Source organism: Aquarana catesbeiana, linkage group LG06 (genome assembly GCF_042186555.1).
Source record: "Aquarana catesbeiana isolate 2022-GZ linkage group LG06, ASM4218655v1, whole genome shotgun sequence".
In the NCBI taxonomy this organism is placed as follows: Eukaryota; Metazoa; Chordata; class Amphibia; order Anura; family Ranidae; genus Aquarana; species Aquarana catesbeiana.
In genome coordinates, this window is record NC_133329.1 from 56,989,348 (window position 1) to 57,007,457 (window position 18,110).

The 18,110-nt window shown below is 45.7% G+C and overlaps 1 protein-coding gene across 2 annotated transcripts; it reads left to right on the plus strand.

The window, feature by feature from the left end:
• Window positions 1-2,127: 2,127 nt before the first annotated feature.
• LOC141147600 (zymogen granule membrane protein 16-like) lies at window positions 2,128-17,872 on the plus strand. 2 transcript variants are annotated; one of them, XM_073634831.1, is made up of 4 exons: window positions 2,128-2,305; window positions 5,787-5,906; window positions 11,699-11,813; window positions 17,414-17,872. In XM_073634831.1, exons 2-4 carry the CDS (start codon window positions 5,834-5,836, stop codon window positions 17,715-17,717), a joined length of 492 nt encoding a protein of 163 aa, XP_073490932.1. In that variant the 5' UTR covers window positions 2,128-2,305; window positions 5,787-5,833; the 3' UTR covers window positions 17,718-17,872. The 2 variants fall into 2 exon arrangements, with proteins under 2 accessions (XP_073490932.1, XP_073490931.1); XM_073634830.1 differs by having other exon boundaries at window positions 2,131-2,305; window positions 5,784-5,906.
• Window positions 17,873-18,110: the final 238 nt, after the last annotated feature.

Sequence of the window (18,110 nt, forward strand, 5' to 3'; positions counted from 1 at the left end):
GCAGTGACCTACCCTTTTTAACCCTTCCAGGTTAACCCCCTTGTAACCTGAAAGTACCATAAACAACCCCCATCCTTTTCATGGATGGGTACCAACAACAACCCCCATCCTTTCATGGATGGGTACCAGACACAACCCCCATCCTTTTGTGGATGGGTACCAAAAACAACCCCCATTCTTTCATGGATGGGTACCAGAAACAAGCCCCCATCCTTTCATGGATGGGTACCAGAAACAACCCCCATCCTTTTATGGATGGGTACCAGAAACAACCCCCATCCTTTTATGGATGGGTACCAGAAACAACTCCCATCCTTTTATGGATGGGTACCAGAAACAACCCCCCATCCTTTCATGGATGGGTACCAGAAACCACCCCCATCCCATGGATGGGTACAACATGTTCCATACATATAACCTCTAACTTCTCCTTCTCCATCGACCCAACACAGCCGGTCATCCTGACTTGTCCTCTACCCCCTTTTCAACCAACTCCAGGGCGGGTGGGTGGGAATCGCTTCCTCCTCCGCTCTTACGATTGACGTCACTTCCCCTTCTCCTTTCCTTTCTCGAGCTCTGAGCGACGCACTCACACAGCCCCCTCCCCTTTTCTAAAAGGGGAAAACCTGATCTTAAAGCGGCCACTGTGCCGTCCAGCCATGTCATGCTGTCCCTACGCCTATTTCTCTCCTTTCTTTGGCTCCGGGACTCTCTAGCAGCAGGATGGCCTCATCGCTTTCCAAAATGACGGGCTCCATTATGCTCTCAGATGTAATCAGATGCTCTCTCTCCAACCAAAATGGCGCCCAAAAAAGAAGATTATAATATTTATTTATGCATTGTGGGAAATTAGGATTGGAATATAGAACAGGAGAGTGGTTTCTAACCCTCAAACTAATCCATAACCCTGAACCCAACCTCTAACCAACACCCTAACCCATAACCCTCAATGCAACCCTTAACCCTCAACCTAATCCTCAACCATACCCCTAACCAGGGGTGTACCTAGGGGGGACGCAACTGCGACCCGGCCCCATGCTCAGGGGGGCCCCGGGCAGCCCCTGTACACCTGGATAGGAGGGGCTCAATATAGAGGAACTGATCCCCTTCCTCCTTCAGCTGCTGAATGGTCACTTCTCCTCCTTTCCCTCCTGCAGGCATTCAGCAGCTGCAGAAAGGAGAGGATTGGTTCCTCTATATGCCACCACCCCTTCTGCCCCGCCTATCCAGCTTTTTAGTGCTCCCCCGGGCCCCTGTCCTCTCTCCTGGTCCTCCTGTGGTCTCCTCTGGCCCCCCTTATCCCGGGATGCTGTCAGGATGCTGTCAGGATGGGGAGTAAAGGGAAGGGGCCGGTAAATGTGTCATCTACCGGCCCCTTCCTTGTCTGAATAAATAGTCTGTGTTTACTGTGTTTCAGTTTGTGAATGAATGGGAAGTTCTGTGCAGAGGTATTCCTGTCCATTAATTCTGTAAAGCTGAGGCTGCAGAGAAGGTGATTGAGGACTGCTCCTTTCTCTGTCTCAAAGGTGAAACATCAGAGGTCTCTTTAGACCCCTGATATCTCATGAAAGCCCCCAAACGGGGCTCCTAAAAAATTGTGAAAAATAATATTGTAAAAGCAAAGAATAATAAAATAAAATGGTAAAAAAAAAAATAATAATAAAATAAAATAAAAAACTACTGACACAAGTGGCGGAACTACCAGGGTCACAAAGGTCGCATTTGCGACCAGGCCCTGGCGTTCCACCACTGGGCTTAGTGGAAAGGGCCCCAGCCAGGGGTCAGGAGTCCCCCTCATTGTTTCTTGCACACAGGGGCTCTGAAGGTTCTAGTTACCCCACTGCCCCTAACCCTCAACCTAATCCATAACCCTCGACCCAACCCCTAACCATCATCCTAATCCATAACCATACCCCTAACCCTTAACCTAAAGCATAACCCTCAATGCAACCCCTAACCCTCAACTGAATACATTACGGAAAGGTTTATTAGGAGGGTGAAGGGCAGAATATGTTTAATAAGACAACTAAAAAGCATAAATTAAAGCTACATATTACCTAATATGTTAACTTTATCTACACCTTTCAGCTCCCCTTCACACATGACATGACTGACCAAGAACAGGCGAGTGGGGTATGGAAGGAGTTAATGTGGCGTCATTGAAGTGAAATATTATCTGACACCAGAGAGTTCTTGTGAATTTAGAAAAAATGTTGCAATCAATGTGTCTATATACACACTGAGCTATACTGTATATATACCGGTAGAAGGGAAGATAGATTCATCCAGTGACCAGGAACGAAAGGTGAGTTATGGCTACATAGTCTGTGGCAGAATCTTGTACAGGGTTTTTATGATTTATAGAGTGATATACACTATATTACAAAAGTATTGGGACACCTGCCTTTACATGCATATGAACTTTAATGGCATCCCAGTCTTAGTCCGTAGGGTTCAATATTGGGTTGGTCCACAGTTTGCAGCTATAACAGATTCTACTCTTCTAAGAAGGCCGTCCACAAGGTTTAGGAGTGTGTCTATGGGAATGTTTGCATAATAAAGGTGCATTTATTATTTTTTTCCCAAAAAGTGAACTTATCCTTTAATTCTGTCATATGATGACCAGAAGTTCAGTGAAGCAGCACTGAGAGAGCAGGAGCCAACAGCATTGATAGTTTGAAACTGCCAGTGCTGGTGGTAAGAATTGTATTGTAAGTTTACTTAAGAATGTTAACCGCTTCAGCCCCGGAAGATTTTACCCCCTTCCTGACCATAGCACTTTTTGCGATTCGGCACTGCGTCGCTTTAACTGACAGTTGCGCGGTCGTGCGACGTTGCACCCAAACAAAATTGACATCCTCTTTTCCCCCACAAATGGAGCTTTCTTTTGGTGGTATTTGATCGCCTCTGCGGTTTTTATTTTTTGCGCTATAAACAATAAAAGAGCGACAATTTTGAAAAAAAAACCCAATATTTTTTACTTTTTGCTATAGTAAATATCCCCAAAAAATATATATAAAAAACTATTTTTTCCTCAGTTTAGGCCAATATGTATTCTTCTACATATTTTTGTTAAAAAAAAAATCGCAATGCGCATATATTGATTGGTTTGCACAAAATTTATAGCGACTAGGGGATAGATTTATGGCATTTTTATTATTAATTTTTTTTTTATTATGGCGGCGATCTGCGATTTTTATTGGGACTGCGACATTATGGCGGAAACATTGGACACTTTTGACACTATTTTGGGACCATTGTCATTTATACAGCGATCAGTGCTATAAAAATGCATTGATTACTGTGTAAATGACACTGGTAGTGAAGGGGTTAACCACTAGGGGGGCGATGAAGGGGTTAAGTGTGTCCTAGGGAGTGATTCTAACTGTGGGGGGAAGGGGCTTCAACACACATAACAGTGATCACCGCACCGATGACAGGGAGTAGTGATCTCTGTCATGTCACTGGGCAGAACGGGGAAATGCTCTGTTTACAAAAGCATCTCCCAATTCTACCTCTCCGTGACACGAACGCGGGCACCCGGCGGGCATCAAGTCCGTGGGACCCACGGTCATGGAGACCGCAGCGGGCACTGCTGCTTAAATGGCACGTACCTGTACGCCCTTTTGCCCACCAGTGCCATTCTGCCGATGTATATCAGCGTACGCTGGTCAGGAAGCGGTTAAAGCGGAGTTCCACCCAAAAATGGAAATTCCGCTTATCCGGTCCCCCCCTCCCTCCGGTGTCACATTTGGCACCTTTCAGGGGGGAGAAGATACCTGTCTAATACAGGTATTTGCTCCCACTTCCAGCGATAGAACCTGCGGCGATCTCCGCCATGTCCGGCCCCCCCTCCTCCATCTTCTGAGAAACACACAGGTCCCAGAAGACAGCAGGGACCAGGGAGGACTTGCAGCGTGACTCGCGCATGCGCAGTAGGGAACCAGGCTGTGAAGCCGCAAAGCTTCACTTCCTGATTCCCTTACTGAAGATGCCGGCGTCTCCACCCAGGAGCCGAGGGACAGGTACCGTATATACTCAAGTATAAGCCGAGTTTTTCAGCACATTTTTTTGTGCTGAAAGTGCCCCCCTCGGCTTATACTGGAGTCAAGCACTTTTCTGCAGCATAAAATTTCATTTACCGAACCGATTTTGGGGCACCGTATTTCGGGCCACTTTGTGCAAACTCAGTGGAACGAGAACCACAACATATCTAAAGCTGGGGTTCCTAGCACCAAGTTGTCCTGAGATATGGGGCCCCAAATCGGTTCAGGAAATGTCATTCTCTGCTGCAGAAAAGTGCTTGACATTTTCTGAACTGATTTTTGGGGCCCTGTATCTCAGGGCCACTTGGTGCTATGAACCCCAGCTTTGGATATATTGTGGTGTTGGTTCCACTGGGTTTGCACCCCAAATTTGGGGTGCCTAGCGCTAAGTGGCCTTGAGATACGGGGCCCCAAAATCAGTCAACTGTGTCCATCTGCAGCAATCTCATTTCGGGACCCTTTGGGTCCAGAGACTCCAAATTTTGGCTGCAGCTAGGGGGCATCTAGGAACCCTTAACTACCGAGTTTGAAGCTCGGGGGACCTATGGCTGCAAATGGGCACAGTGAGGCTGCAAATGAGCTCAGTGAGGCTGCAAATGGGCATTGTTGACCCTCTTTTCCACTTACAGTAGCTGCGCATTTCTCACCCTAGGCTTATACTCGAGTCAATAGGTTATCCCAGTTTTTTGTGGTAAAATTAGGTGCCTCGGCTTATTCGGGTTGACTTATACTCCAGTATATACGGTAAGTGTCCTTATTTTAAAAGTCAGCAGCTGCAGTATTTGTAGATGCTGACTTTAATTTTTTTTTTTTTTTTTTCTGCGGAACTCCGCTTTAAGGTTTAAAATACTGAGGCTTTAATACAACTTTAAAGCAGCATTCTTTGCTAATGCACGACTTGTGCAAACCTATTCTCAATGTAGAATTAACAAAAGTGCGGATGGACAGACCCAACAGGGGAAAAAAGGGGGAGAGAGAATGAGAAAAATATTAAGCTTTAAATAGAATTAAAGGATAAGTTCACTTTAAAAATAAATAAATAAATGCACATTTTTGCAGGTAAAAAAAATGTGCATTTATTATTTTTTTTATATTAGGAGCCTGTAAAGTATTGCACCAGCCATCAGCAGACCGCTGGTGCCATGCAGATCTCCTGCAGATCTGAGTGCCTGTACATCCCCAGGTACACTGACAGGAAGAATCAATGAACTACTAAGAGCTGTGTGAATGAATGACGCGGCTGTGTAGGTGGAGCCCCGCAGGGCCGAGCTGATTTCAAAAAGTGACAGCTAGTAAGGGGAACTTCTCCCTCTACTGCTGTCACAAGGACAGGGGGAGGGGGATGGAGCAGGGGCTGCAGCATTGGGGACATGTTACTCTAAAAACAGGTGGAACATGTAACATGTTCCCAAAGGTGAACTTATCCTTTAAAGGGAATATTTACAAAAACTGGAGCACTCAGAATCTGGTGCAGCTGTGCACGGCAGCCAATCAGCTTCTAACTTCAGATTGTTCAGTTAAGCTTTGACAATAAAACCTGGATGCCGATTGGTTTTTATGCAGAGCTGCCCCAGAGTATGCACTCTCCGGGTTTTAGCAAATCAACCCCAAAATGCGTTTAGTTTTGTGTCTATTTGAATTACAGTAACTCACAATTTCTAATGATATTTTGCATTCCCATATTTTTTTTGCATGAGTTTATTTTTTTTTTTTTTTCTTTTTACTGTTGCCGCACAGAAGGTTTTGGAAGAATTTACTGTTTCGGCTGAGAGGCGCGGCTCTAGGTGATGACTGCTAAGACCAGGATGCTGACTCTCCTGTGTGCGTGCTTTCTGCTGGGCTCCACAGCGGCATCTATTGGTGAGCATGAGTTATTACAACTTACTACGCATCCCCTGTTATAGTGAACAGTCCATTATAATAATGAATACGGGAGGGCAGAAGCAGCTAATTAGCACAATCAATTATAAAAACTACCGTCAGTTATTTGCATTGTAAAAAAGTAAAAAGTAAAAACCTGACTGAGGCTCGGCCCCTCTTAAAATAATAATAATGCTCTCAAGATCCATAGGTGGAGGGACTTAAAAGACAATTAGGCAGAATATCCATACATATGTAATTGTATTATATAAAAAAAAAACACAAACAATACCAAAAACCACAAGATAAAATAATAATTGGCCAATTATAAACTACCCCCCCAGCTGCACAAGGAAGCACCCCTAAAAAAAAATTTAGGGTATATCCTCAATGTTGTGTATGAGACACAGACTGGAGTGTCCAATAGGTGATGTGGAAAGCTTGCATAAACAAAAAAATGTGTATAGTTCCTCTTAAAGGTCAGCATATGACGACATATTGCATCCACACATATGTTGTATGACCTATCAGTGGATCCTATTGCATAATTTGTAGACAATATGTGCAATCCTAGATATAATAAAAAAATCTCCAGGCCCCTGCTGTATGAATCCTTCTATCTCCAAGGTATCTCTATAGGAGAAGAAGGGGAAAGGAGTGCTGTGAATTTCCTGCTTGGGAAATCAGTGGATCAAAAATGTATGTCAGAAAACTCTACACTGGGCTTAGATGTTCCCAATGCACATGATGCACCTCCACATACAAGGGTGTATCATGAAATGAGTGAGCCCGTGTGCAAGATCAAAAGCAGCCCTTAGGCAATGATAAGAGAAAAAAAAAAAAAAGTGCCACGCTTAGAGCACCAACGGCGCACAGTGGCCGTGATTTAAATTGTGCTAGATATTGGGCGTGGCTTAAAGGGGTGTGGTTAGAGTCTGAGATGACTTACATAGTACAGAATGTTGTAATGATAAAGCGGGATTCTGGCCAGCGAAAAAAAATTTTTAAAGTCAGCAGCTACAAACACTGTAACTGCTGACTTTAAATAAGTAGACTTACCTGTCCTGGGTGCCCGCGATGTCGGCTGCCCGAGGCCAACCCGTCCCTCGGCTCTCAGGACCCGGCACTGCCATCCTAACTAAGGGAAACAGGCAGTGGAGCCTTGCGGCTTCACTGCCAGTTTCCTACTGCGCACGCTCTAGCGGCGCTCTGTGAATGGCCCCGTGGTTTTCTGGGAACACACACAGTTTCCAGAAGGCAACGGAGCCGCTCACCGAGGAACAGGACACGCCGCGGAATACGAAGAGGCAGATTAGGAAGACTGCCTAGCAATAAGGGTTCAGGTAAGTTTAAATTTTTTTTTTTTTCAAATGTTTTTTTTTTTCAGGGTGGCCCTCCACTTTAACTATGGAGTGTACAATGCAGAGTGTACGGTGGTGGGTAGAATGTGCAGGATGGTGTCAGTAGGGCAGTGGATAGTGTCAGTTGTTTTTTTGTTTTTATTGTTTTATTTTCTATAATTTTTTTTACCATTCTAACACTACACTAAAACTATACTCACACTACACTGACACTACATGAATGCTACACTAAAACTACACTGACACTACACTAACACTACACTCACACTACACTTACACTACACTAAAACTACACTGACACTATACTCACACTACAATAACATAACACGAATGCTACACTGACACTACACTGACACTACAATCACACTACACTAACACTACACTGACACTACACTAACACTACACTGACACTATACTTACACTATACTCACACTACACTAACACTTCACGAATGCTATTCTGACACTACACTAACACTACACTCACACTACACTGACACTATACTCACACTACACTAACACTACACGAATGCTACACTGACAGTATACTCACACTATTACACTGACACTACACTCACACTACACTCACACTATACTCACACTACACTAAGACCCCTTTCACACTTGTGCGAACTCAAAGTCGCACGATTTTACGGCCGCAATTTTGCTGTGATTTGGGAGCAGTACTACTTTGTACGACTTTGCCACAACTTTGGCAAACACTACACTAACACTACACTCACACGACACTCACACTACACTAACACTACACTGACACTACAATAATACTACGCTCACACTACACTCACACTACACTAACTCTACACTACCTCTACACTCATCATGACTTTGTCCAATCAGGGCTCTGACAGTGCTCTGTGCCTAATCGAGCAAAGCCTTGCACCTGACCAGCGGTGCATTGCCTTTGCCAATCAGGGCCCTAGAAAGCACTGAGCAGCACACAGTGCATTATGGGGCGCTCGGCAGGCAAACATCCCGCCGAGTGCAAGTTCAGGTGCTCAGCAAACACCCAAATGGGCACTGTTTGGGGCCAAACAGCTCACCCATCACTGTCAGTGAACACCACTACTACTTAGCACAGCATTATTTTGTGAACACTGTAGGGTTGGTAGTCGCATTTATAAAGTCGATCTCTCAGGTGAAGTTCCCCAGTACATAGTCCCCTCAGTACCCCCAGTGCCTACCAGTGTAGAAGAAGCCAGCCCTTGCAAGTTGCTCTTGGCTCACCCCAGTGTATTGGTACCAGTTGTACATGGTTCCCAGTCTCTGCCTCTTCTCCTGTAGCTTGGGGTACTCTACCCACCAGCTGTCATCCTCGTCCCCAGGCAGTCTCTGCAGCTAGCTCAGGATCTGTGTACCCATTGAGTTTGTAGCCCTCATGAGGGAAATGTTTCCCACATGTCTGCCTAGTACAATAGCACAGATGGGGAAGTACGTGTGATGCTTGGATCCTGAATGGTTCCCGGGCCCCCAGCTCTGTAGTAGGATGCCCCTGCAGCAGAAGCATAGCATCTGGGCCGCAGATATAAGGAGCCAGCCAGTGCCAGTTGCTGAGGGGAGTCCAGCCATCCTGCAAGCTCACCAGCTACCTGACCCCACTCCACATGTCTTTTTATAATGAAGTTCTGGGGGTGTCCAGGCTGGTGGGTTCCCCAGTAGCCCAACATCTCTCTATTCAGATCACAGTATGATCAGAGATGCCTCCCTTCCCTTGGGCTCCATGGCAGCAAATTTACAAACATTTCACAACAGGCCAGGTCTGAAGACTTTCAGGCTGGGTTCCCACCGATGCGAATTGGATGTGGATTTCCCTGCATCCAATTCGCATAGCAGATGATTGTGACCGGCTCTCTATGGAGCCGGTTCACACACCTCCCCAGTGGCTCTGGTGCGAATGGCAAAGGAGCCCTGTGCATCTTTTGGTCCATTTCAGGTCCGAATTCAGCCAAAAATTCTGTCTGAAATCGGACCTGAAATGGTGAATGGCGACACACCGGACTCCTGCGATCTCCAGTGTGAACCCAGCCTTAAAGATCCGGCAATGACCTGGCAACAGTGTTAACTTTAAAGTCAAATTTCTATTTAGTTTTAGTCATAGTCTTTTGACGAAAATGCCATTTTAGTTTTAGTCGTACTTTAGTCGACAGATGGCTTGCACCCGAGGGTACTTAGGGAACTTGGTCAAGTAATTGCCAGACCATTGTTCCTAATTTTTACAGACAGTCTACTGACTGGAATGGTACCAGCTGATTGGAGAAAAGCCAATGTAGCACCAATATTTAAAAAGGGCCCAAAAAACATGTCTGGGAATTACAGACCAGTTAGCCTAACATCAATAGTATGTAAACTCTTGGAGGGGATGATAAGGGACTATATACAAGATTTTAGTAATGAGAACGGTATGATTAGCAGTAATCAGCATGGATTCATGAAGAATCATTCTTGCCAAACCAATCTATTAATCTTCTATGAGGAGGTGAGTTGCCAGCTAGATAAAAGAAGGCCCGTAGATGTGGTGTATCTGGATTTTGCAAAAGCATTTGACACAGTTCCCCATAAACGTTTACTGTACAAAATAAGGTCTGTTGGCATGGACCATAGGGTGAGTACATGGATTGAAAACTGGCTACAAGGGCGTGTTCAGAGGGTGGTGATAAATGGGGAGTACTCAGAATGGTCAGGGGTGGGTAGTGGGGTTCCCCAGGGTTCTGTTCTGGGACCAATCCTATTTATTTTGTTCATAAACGACCTGGAGGATGGGATAAACAGTTCAATCTCTGTATTTGCAGACGGTACTAAGCTAAGCAGGGCAATAACTTCGCCGCAGGATGTGGAAACCTTGGAAAAGATCTGAACAAATTAATGGGGTGGGCAACTACATGGCAAATGAGGTTCAATGTAGAAAAATGTAAAATAATGCATTTGGGTGGCAAAAATATGAATTCAATCTATACACTGGGGGGAGAACCTCTGGGGGAATCTAGGATGGAAAAGGACCTGGGGGTCCTAGTAGATGGTAGGCATGCAATGCCAAGCTACTCAGGCATGTACTGGCCATTGGGACTACAGGGAGTTTCCCGGTGGGCCGATGGCTCAGTGGGCCGATTTCAGTGACATTGGACCGCTGCCTCCCTCCGGTCCTCTGTCCCCCCCCCCCCGCAGTGCTCACCTCCTCTCCCTGGCTAGTTATGCAGCGCGCCTGAATACAGACATGATGCTCAGGAGTCAACACTGAGAAGCTCATCATACGATCTGGAAGGAGGGCGGCCTCACTTTCCTGCCTAATCTTGTCCCATTGGGGGGGGAGGGCGCCAAACTGATTCTTTGCCCCAGGTGAAATAATGTCTAGCTTCCCCACTGGTACTGCCTATAAGAGAAATAATGTAGAACGGCTAATGGCTAGTGGGCGGGGGGGGGGGGGCTTGGGTGGCAAGCGGGCATGGGAGAGACCTGTCAAAGTAGGCCAGTCTGGATGAAGTCCAGGGCCAAATTTTGGTCCCAGTCCAGCCCTGAAGCTACTGCTAACAAAGCAAACAGAATATTGGCATGCATTAAAAAGGGGGTCAACTCCAGAGATAAAACGATAATTCTCCCACTCTACAAGACTCTGGTCCAGACGCACCTGGAGTATGCTGTCCAGTTGTGGGCACCAGTCCTCAGGAAGGATGTACTGGAAATGGAGCGAGTACAAAGAAGGGCAACAAAGCTAATAAAGGGTCTGGAGGATCTTAGTTATGAGGAAAGGTTGTGAGCACTGAACTTATTCTCTCTGGAGAAGAGACGCTTGAGAGGGGATATGATTTCAATATACAAATATTCATAAAGAAAAAAAATATTGCTTTCTGATAAACAGAAGTGCAACTTTGAAATATAAAAAAACAACAAAAAAGAACGAAAAAAAACCTGTAAACTCTATTGGCTGTAATGTCATTTCACATATTACTTGAGTATAAAAAAGCCTTTTTCTTACTTTTTTATTTTTTTTTTATTTTTAGGAGCTTAGTAGATGCCCCCTTCTTATTCTTATGTGTTAAATTTTAACAGTATTAATTTTGACGTCGCATTTCGATTTAGTTTTAGTCATAGTCTTTTGACTAAGATGCCATTTTAGTTTTAGTCGTATTTTAGTCATTGAATTTTTTTAGTTATAGTCGTATTTTAGTCATCTAAAATGGTGTTAATTTAGTCAATGAAAATATTTTTATCGACGAAATTAACACTGCCTGGCAATGTTAACAAAATTCCAACATTGCCAGGTAATTTCCAGCAAATTCCCAAGTATGGCCATCACCCATCCCCAAGTCTCACCATAGCTGGTCTAGCTGAATGCATGCAGAATTGCAGATACATTATACACATTCATGTGTAGGTGACCCCTGCCTGACTGCTCTCCTATATCTCACTGTTGTAGAGAGTGGAGTCTCATATGGAGACAATGGAGACAACGCTTTTTCCTTCTCCGATGAGCAACAACATGGGCCAATTACAGCCATTCGCATCAGGGAGGGTCCCAGTTGTCTGAATGGGTAAGATTTGTCTGACTATAGCTTTTCTACTACACTTTATATACATACAACTTTTTCAGCACATTTCAGTAGAACGTATAATGTCAGTCTGCTGCAGGGAGAAGAAAGCATTTCCTCAGTCTCCTCTCCCCCCCTCTCCCCCAGTGATCAAGCTGCAACAGTGTAACTTTGTAGCAGCATGTCCAGGCCCGGATTTACTCCCTTTGCCACCCGAAGGCCTGGTCCTTCAATGCCCCCCCCCACACACACACACACACACCACCATTCTCGTCCTTTATCGATGACTGCTACAATAGATCAATTAAAAACATATCTCCACACATGAGAACACTGAAAATAACTGGCTTTAATTGTACAGACTGAAAATACTCTGTAATGCAGAAAATGCCTTTTAAAGATTATAGCAGTAAAAAACTCCCTACAATTTTCACCTGCTGCGCTCGCCCCAGACGTCCTCTTCGCCACTCAGCCTGGCCATTGATTGGCTAGAGTGGATGGATTGAAAGCAGCGCAGGCATTGGCTCGCGCTGCTGTCAATCACATCCAATGATGTGGTGCGCCAGGGGGCGGGGCCGAGTGATACAGTGAGCCGCCGGCTGTATCACGGGAGCGAGCCCACAAGAACTAACCCATATGCGAGAGAGCTGGCATGAAGGGGGTTAGTTCTTGCGGGAAGGAGCCGAGACAGGCGCTGAGGGACCCCAGAAGACCAGGTTCGGGGCCACTCTGTGCAAAACAAGCTGCACAGTGGAGGTAAGTATAACATGTTTGTTATTTTAAAAAAAGAAAAAAAATTGCCTTTACAACCCCTTTAATGAGACTGTTTCACAAATCACTTTATTGCACTTTATTTACCCACTGACATACATGACTGACCTGACTACTGACATACATGACTGACCTGACTACTGACATACATGACTGACCTGACTACTGACATACATGACTGACCTGACTACTGACATACATGATTGACCTGACTACTGAGATACATGACTGACCTGACTACTGACATACATGACTGACCTGACTACTGACATACATGACTGACCTGACTACTGACATACATGACTGACCTGACTACTGACATACATGATTGACCTGACTACTGAGATACATGACTGACCTGACTACTGATATACATGACTGACCTGACTACTGACATACATGACTGACCTGACTACTGACATACATGACTGACCTGACTACTGAGATACATGACTGACCTACCTACTGGCATACATGACTGACCTGACTACTGACATACATGACTGACCTGACTACTGACATACATGACTGACCTGACTACTGACATACATGACTGACCTGACTACTGACATACATGACTGACCTGACTACTGACAGACATGACTGACCTGACTACTGACATACATGACTGACCTGACTACTGACATACATGACTGACCTGACTACTGACATACATGACTGACCTGACTACTGAGATACATGACTGACCTGACTACTGACATACATGACTGACCTGACTACTGACATACATGACTGACCTGACTACTGACATACATGACTGACCTGACTACTGACATACATGACTGACCTGACTACTGACATACATGACTGACCTACCTACTGACATACATGACTGACCTGACTACTGACATACATGACTGACCTTACTACTGACATACATGACTGACCTACCTGACATACATGACTGACCTGACTACTGACATACATGACTGACCTGACTACTGATATACATGACTGACCTGACTACTGACATACATGACTGACCTGACTACTGATATACATGACTGACCTGACTACTGACATACATGACTGACCTGACTACTGACATACATGACTGACCTGACTACTGACATACATGACTGACCTGACTACTGATATACATGACTGACCTGACTACTGACATACATGACTGACCTGACTACTGACATACATGACTGACCTGACTACTGATATACATGACTGACCTGACTACTGACATACATGACTGACCTGACTACTGACATACATGACTGACCTGACTACTGGCATACATGACTGACCTACCTGACATACATGGCTGACCTACCTGACTGACCTGACTACTGACATACATGACTGACCTGACTACTGACATACATGACTGACCTGACTACTGACATACATGGCTGACCTGACTACTGACATACATGACTGACCTACCTACTGATATACATGACTGACCTACCTGACATACATGACTGACCTGACTACTGACATACATGACTGACCTGACTCCTCACATAAAAGACTGACCTACCTACTGTCATACATGACTGAACTACCTGACATACATGACTGACCTACCTACTGACATACATGACTGACCTGACCACTGATATACATGACTGACCTACCTGACATACATGACTGACCTACCTGACATACATGGCTGACCTACCTGACTGACCTGACTACTGAAATACATGACTGACCTGACTACTGACATACATGACTGACCTACCTACTGGCATACATGACTGACCTACCTGACATACATGACTGACCTACCTGACATACATGGCTGACCTACCTGACTGACCTGACTACTGACATACATGACTGACCTGACTACTGACATACATGGCTGACCTGACTACTGACATACATGACTGACCTGACTACTGGCATGCATGACTGACCTACCTGGCATACATGACTGACCTACCTGACATACATGGCTGACCTACCTGACTGACCTGACTACTGACAAACATGACTGACCTGACTACTGACATACATGGCTGACCTGACTACTGACATACATGACTGACCTACCTGACATACATGGCTGACCTACCTGACTGACCTGACTACTGACATACATGACTGACCTGACTACTGACATACATGACTGACCTGACTACTGACATACATGACTGACCTGACTCCTCACATAAAAGACTGACCTACCTACTGTCATACATGACTGACCTACCTGACATACATGACTGACCTACCTACTGACATACATGACTGACCTGACCACTGATATACATGACTGACCTACCTGACATACATGACTGACCTACCTGACATACATGGCTGACCTACCTGACTGACCTGACTACTGAAATACATGACTGACCTGACTACTGACATACATGACTGACCTACCTGACATACATGACTGACCTACCTGACATACATGGCTGACCTACCTGACTGATCTGACTACTGACATACAGGACTGACCTGACTACTGACATACATGACTGACTTACCTACTGGCATACATGACTGACCTACCTGACATACATGGCTGACCTACCTGACTGACCTGACTACTGACATACAGGACTGACCTGACTACTGACATACATGACTGACCTGACTACTGACATACATGACTGACTTACCTACTGGCATACATGACTGACCTACCTGACATACATGACTGACCTACCTGACATACATGGCTGACCTACCTGACTGACCTGACTACTGACATACATGACTGACCTGACTACTGACATACATGGCTGACCTGACTACTGACATACATGACTGACCTACCTAACATACATGGCTGACCTACCTGACTGACCTGACTACTGACATACATGACTGACCTGACTACTGACATACATGACTGACCTGACTACTGACATACATGACTGACCTGACTCCTCACATAAAAGACTGACCTACCTACTGTCATACATGACTGACCTACCTGACATACATGACTGACCTACCTACTGACATACATGACTGACCTGACCACTGATATACATGACTGACCTACCTGACATACATGACTGACCTACCTGACATACATGGCTGACCTACCTGACTGACCTGACTACTGAAATACATGACTGACCTGACTACTGACATACATGACTGACCTACCTGACATACATGACTGACCTACCTGACATACATGGCTGACCTACCTGACTGACCTGACTACTGACATACAGGACTGACCTGACTACTGACATACATGACTGACCTGACTACTGACATACATGACTGACTTACCTACTGGCATACATGACTGACCTACCTGACATACATGACTGACCTACCTGACATACATGGCTGACCTACCTGACTGACCTGACTACTGACATACATGACTGACCTGACTACTGACATACATGGCTGACCTGACTACTGACATACATGACTGACCTGACTACTGGCATGCATGACTGACCTACCTGGCATACATGACTGACCTACCTGACATACATGGCTGACCTACCTGACTGACCTGACTACTGACAAACATGACTGACCTGACTACTGACATACATGACTGACCTACCTGACATACATGACTGGCCTGACTACTGACATACATGACTGACCTTACTACTCACATAAAAGACTGACCTACCTACTGACATACATGACTGACCTACCTGACATACATGACTGACCTGACTACTGACATACATGACTGACCTACCTGACATACATGACTGACCTGACTACTGACATACATGACTGACGTACCTACTGACATACATGACTGGCCTGACTACTGATATACATGACTGACCTACCTGACATACATGACTGACCTACCTGACATACATGACTGACCTACCTGACATACAGATTGTTGCTGCTCAGTCTTACCTGTCCTGTAGTGTGTGAGTACACTCATTCCGGGCTCCGTCCACGTCCACGTCCACGTCCACCACTCAGACAGCCCTGCAGACAGGCAGAGCCATGATAGAAGAGCCGCCCGTCCATTTACACAGAACGAGCGGCTCAGCGTGGATCTGCCAGTGCCCAGCGCGGCCGCACAGTGTCATTCCCACCTCCTCCTGGACCCGGCAGCGTAACATAACTGTATGTTAGTGCGGGGGGGGGGGCGGTCGCGAAAGCCGAGAAGTCGCAGCAGAAGCGGCGCCGCCCCTGCACCACTGCCGCCCTGAGGCCTGGCCTCGTTGGCCTTGTGGGAAATCCGTCCCTGAGCATGTCACAGGGTCAGAGGCTGTAGCAGGGGCTGATCTGTATGAGACATTTGTGAACTCAGCCCAGAGATGCACATGTGCTAAGAATTAAAGTGGTTGTACACCCTGTATAATCACTTTTACCTACAGGTAAACCTATATTAAGGCTTACCTGTAGGTGCTGGAAATACCTCCTAAACCTTCACGGTATAGGAGATATTTACAATAGAGCCGTTTCTCCGTAGACTATGTCTATGGCACAGGCGCACTTTAGAAACGGTGATCGTGCCGTTTCTAAAGGGGTCATGCCGTGACTGGTGGCTCCCACGCGCATGCCCGGAAGTGACGTCACGCGGCTCCGGCCAGTTACAGAGCCGGAGTTCGCAGCCCCAGAAGGAAGAGGGGTGAAGATGGACGCTCGCTGCTAGGGGGGGGCAACAGTGACATCGCAGGCTGCTATTTCAGGTAAGTGACACATAGTTGGCGACTATGCGATGTATAGTAGCCCATTATGCTTTACCTGTGCAGGGAAATAATGAGGAAGTAAAACCCATCAGGGTTTACTTCCTCTTTAAACGATTGTGTCATCTCTGAGCCAACATCCCAGTCCAGGAAGTAGATGCATGAACAAAGATGTTCACTTCTTCATATGTTTTCCTCCAGGATTCACTTCAAATTTGGTACCTACTGGGCGCCTTTTTCGGGAGACCATGGTGGTGTCTTCCATGAGTTCTTGCTGCACAGCAATGAAAATATCATTCAGGTGTCGGGAAAGTTCTCCAAATGTGTGAATGAGCTGCTCTTCGTGACAAACTTCGGGAGGATATTCAAAGTCGGGCAACCATCAGGCACAAGCTTCAATGATTTTCCGAAGACTAAGGGCAATGTACTGCTCTACATTAGTGGGCGATACTCCAACGTCCTGAACAGCATCAGCTTTCACTGGGGTGTCCATCCAAACAAATAACACCTCAACGATGGTTCTAATTGACCTCCAGAACTGAGATCTGGAGCCCACCAGAGCCAACCAGAAGACTGGGCTCCCTCAATGCCCACTTGCTACCCATCCAGCTTATTCTACTTTCCTTGGATTTGAGAAAAAAATAAAGATTTTAAATCATATTTTGTGTTCCAATTTGTTAGTGCTCTCTACTGTAGCTATTACTTGAAGGAGATGTTTAATATGTTTGCTTTTTGTCTATAGCGCTTACTCCTGGAAGGGCCGATGAGGATATGTCCAGGGGTCCCAAAGTAGTACAGAGGCCGCCTGCCACAGACACAGCCCCAATCACACCAACAACGCAGGCTCCGTTTAGGGGATGTCTTTTTAGAAATGATTGCTGAATACCTTGAAACAGGA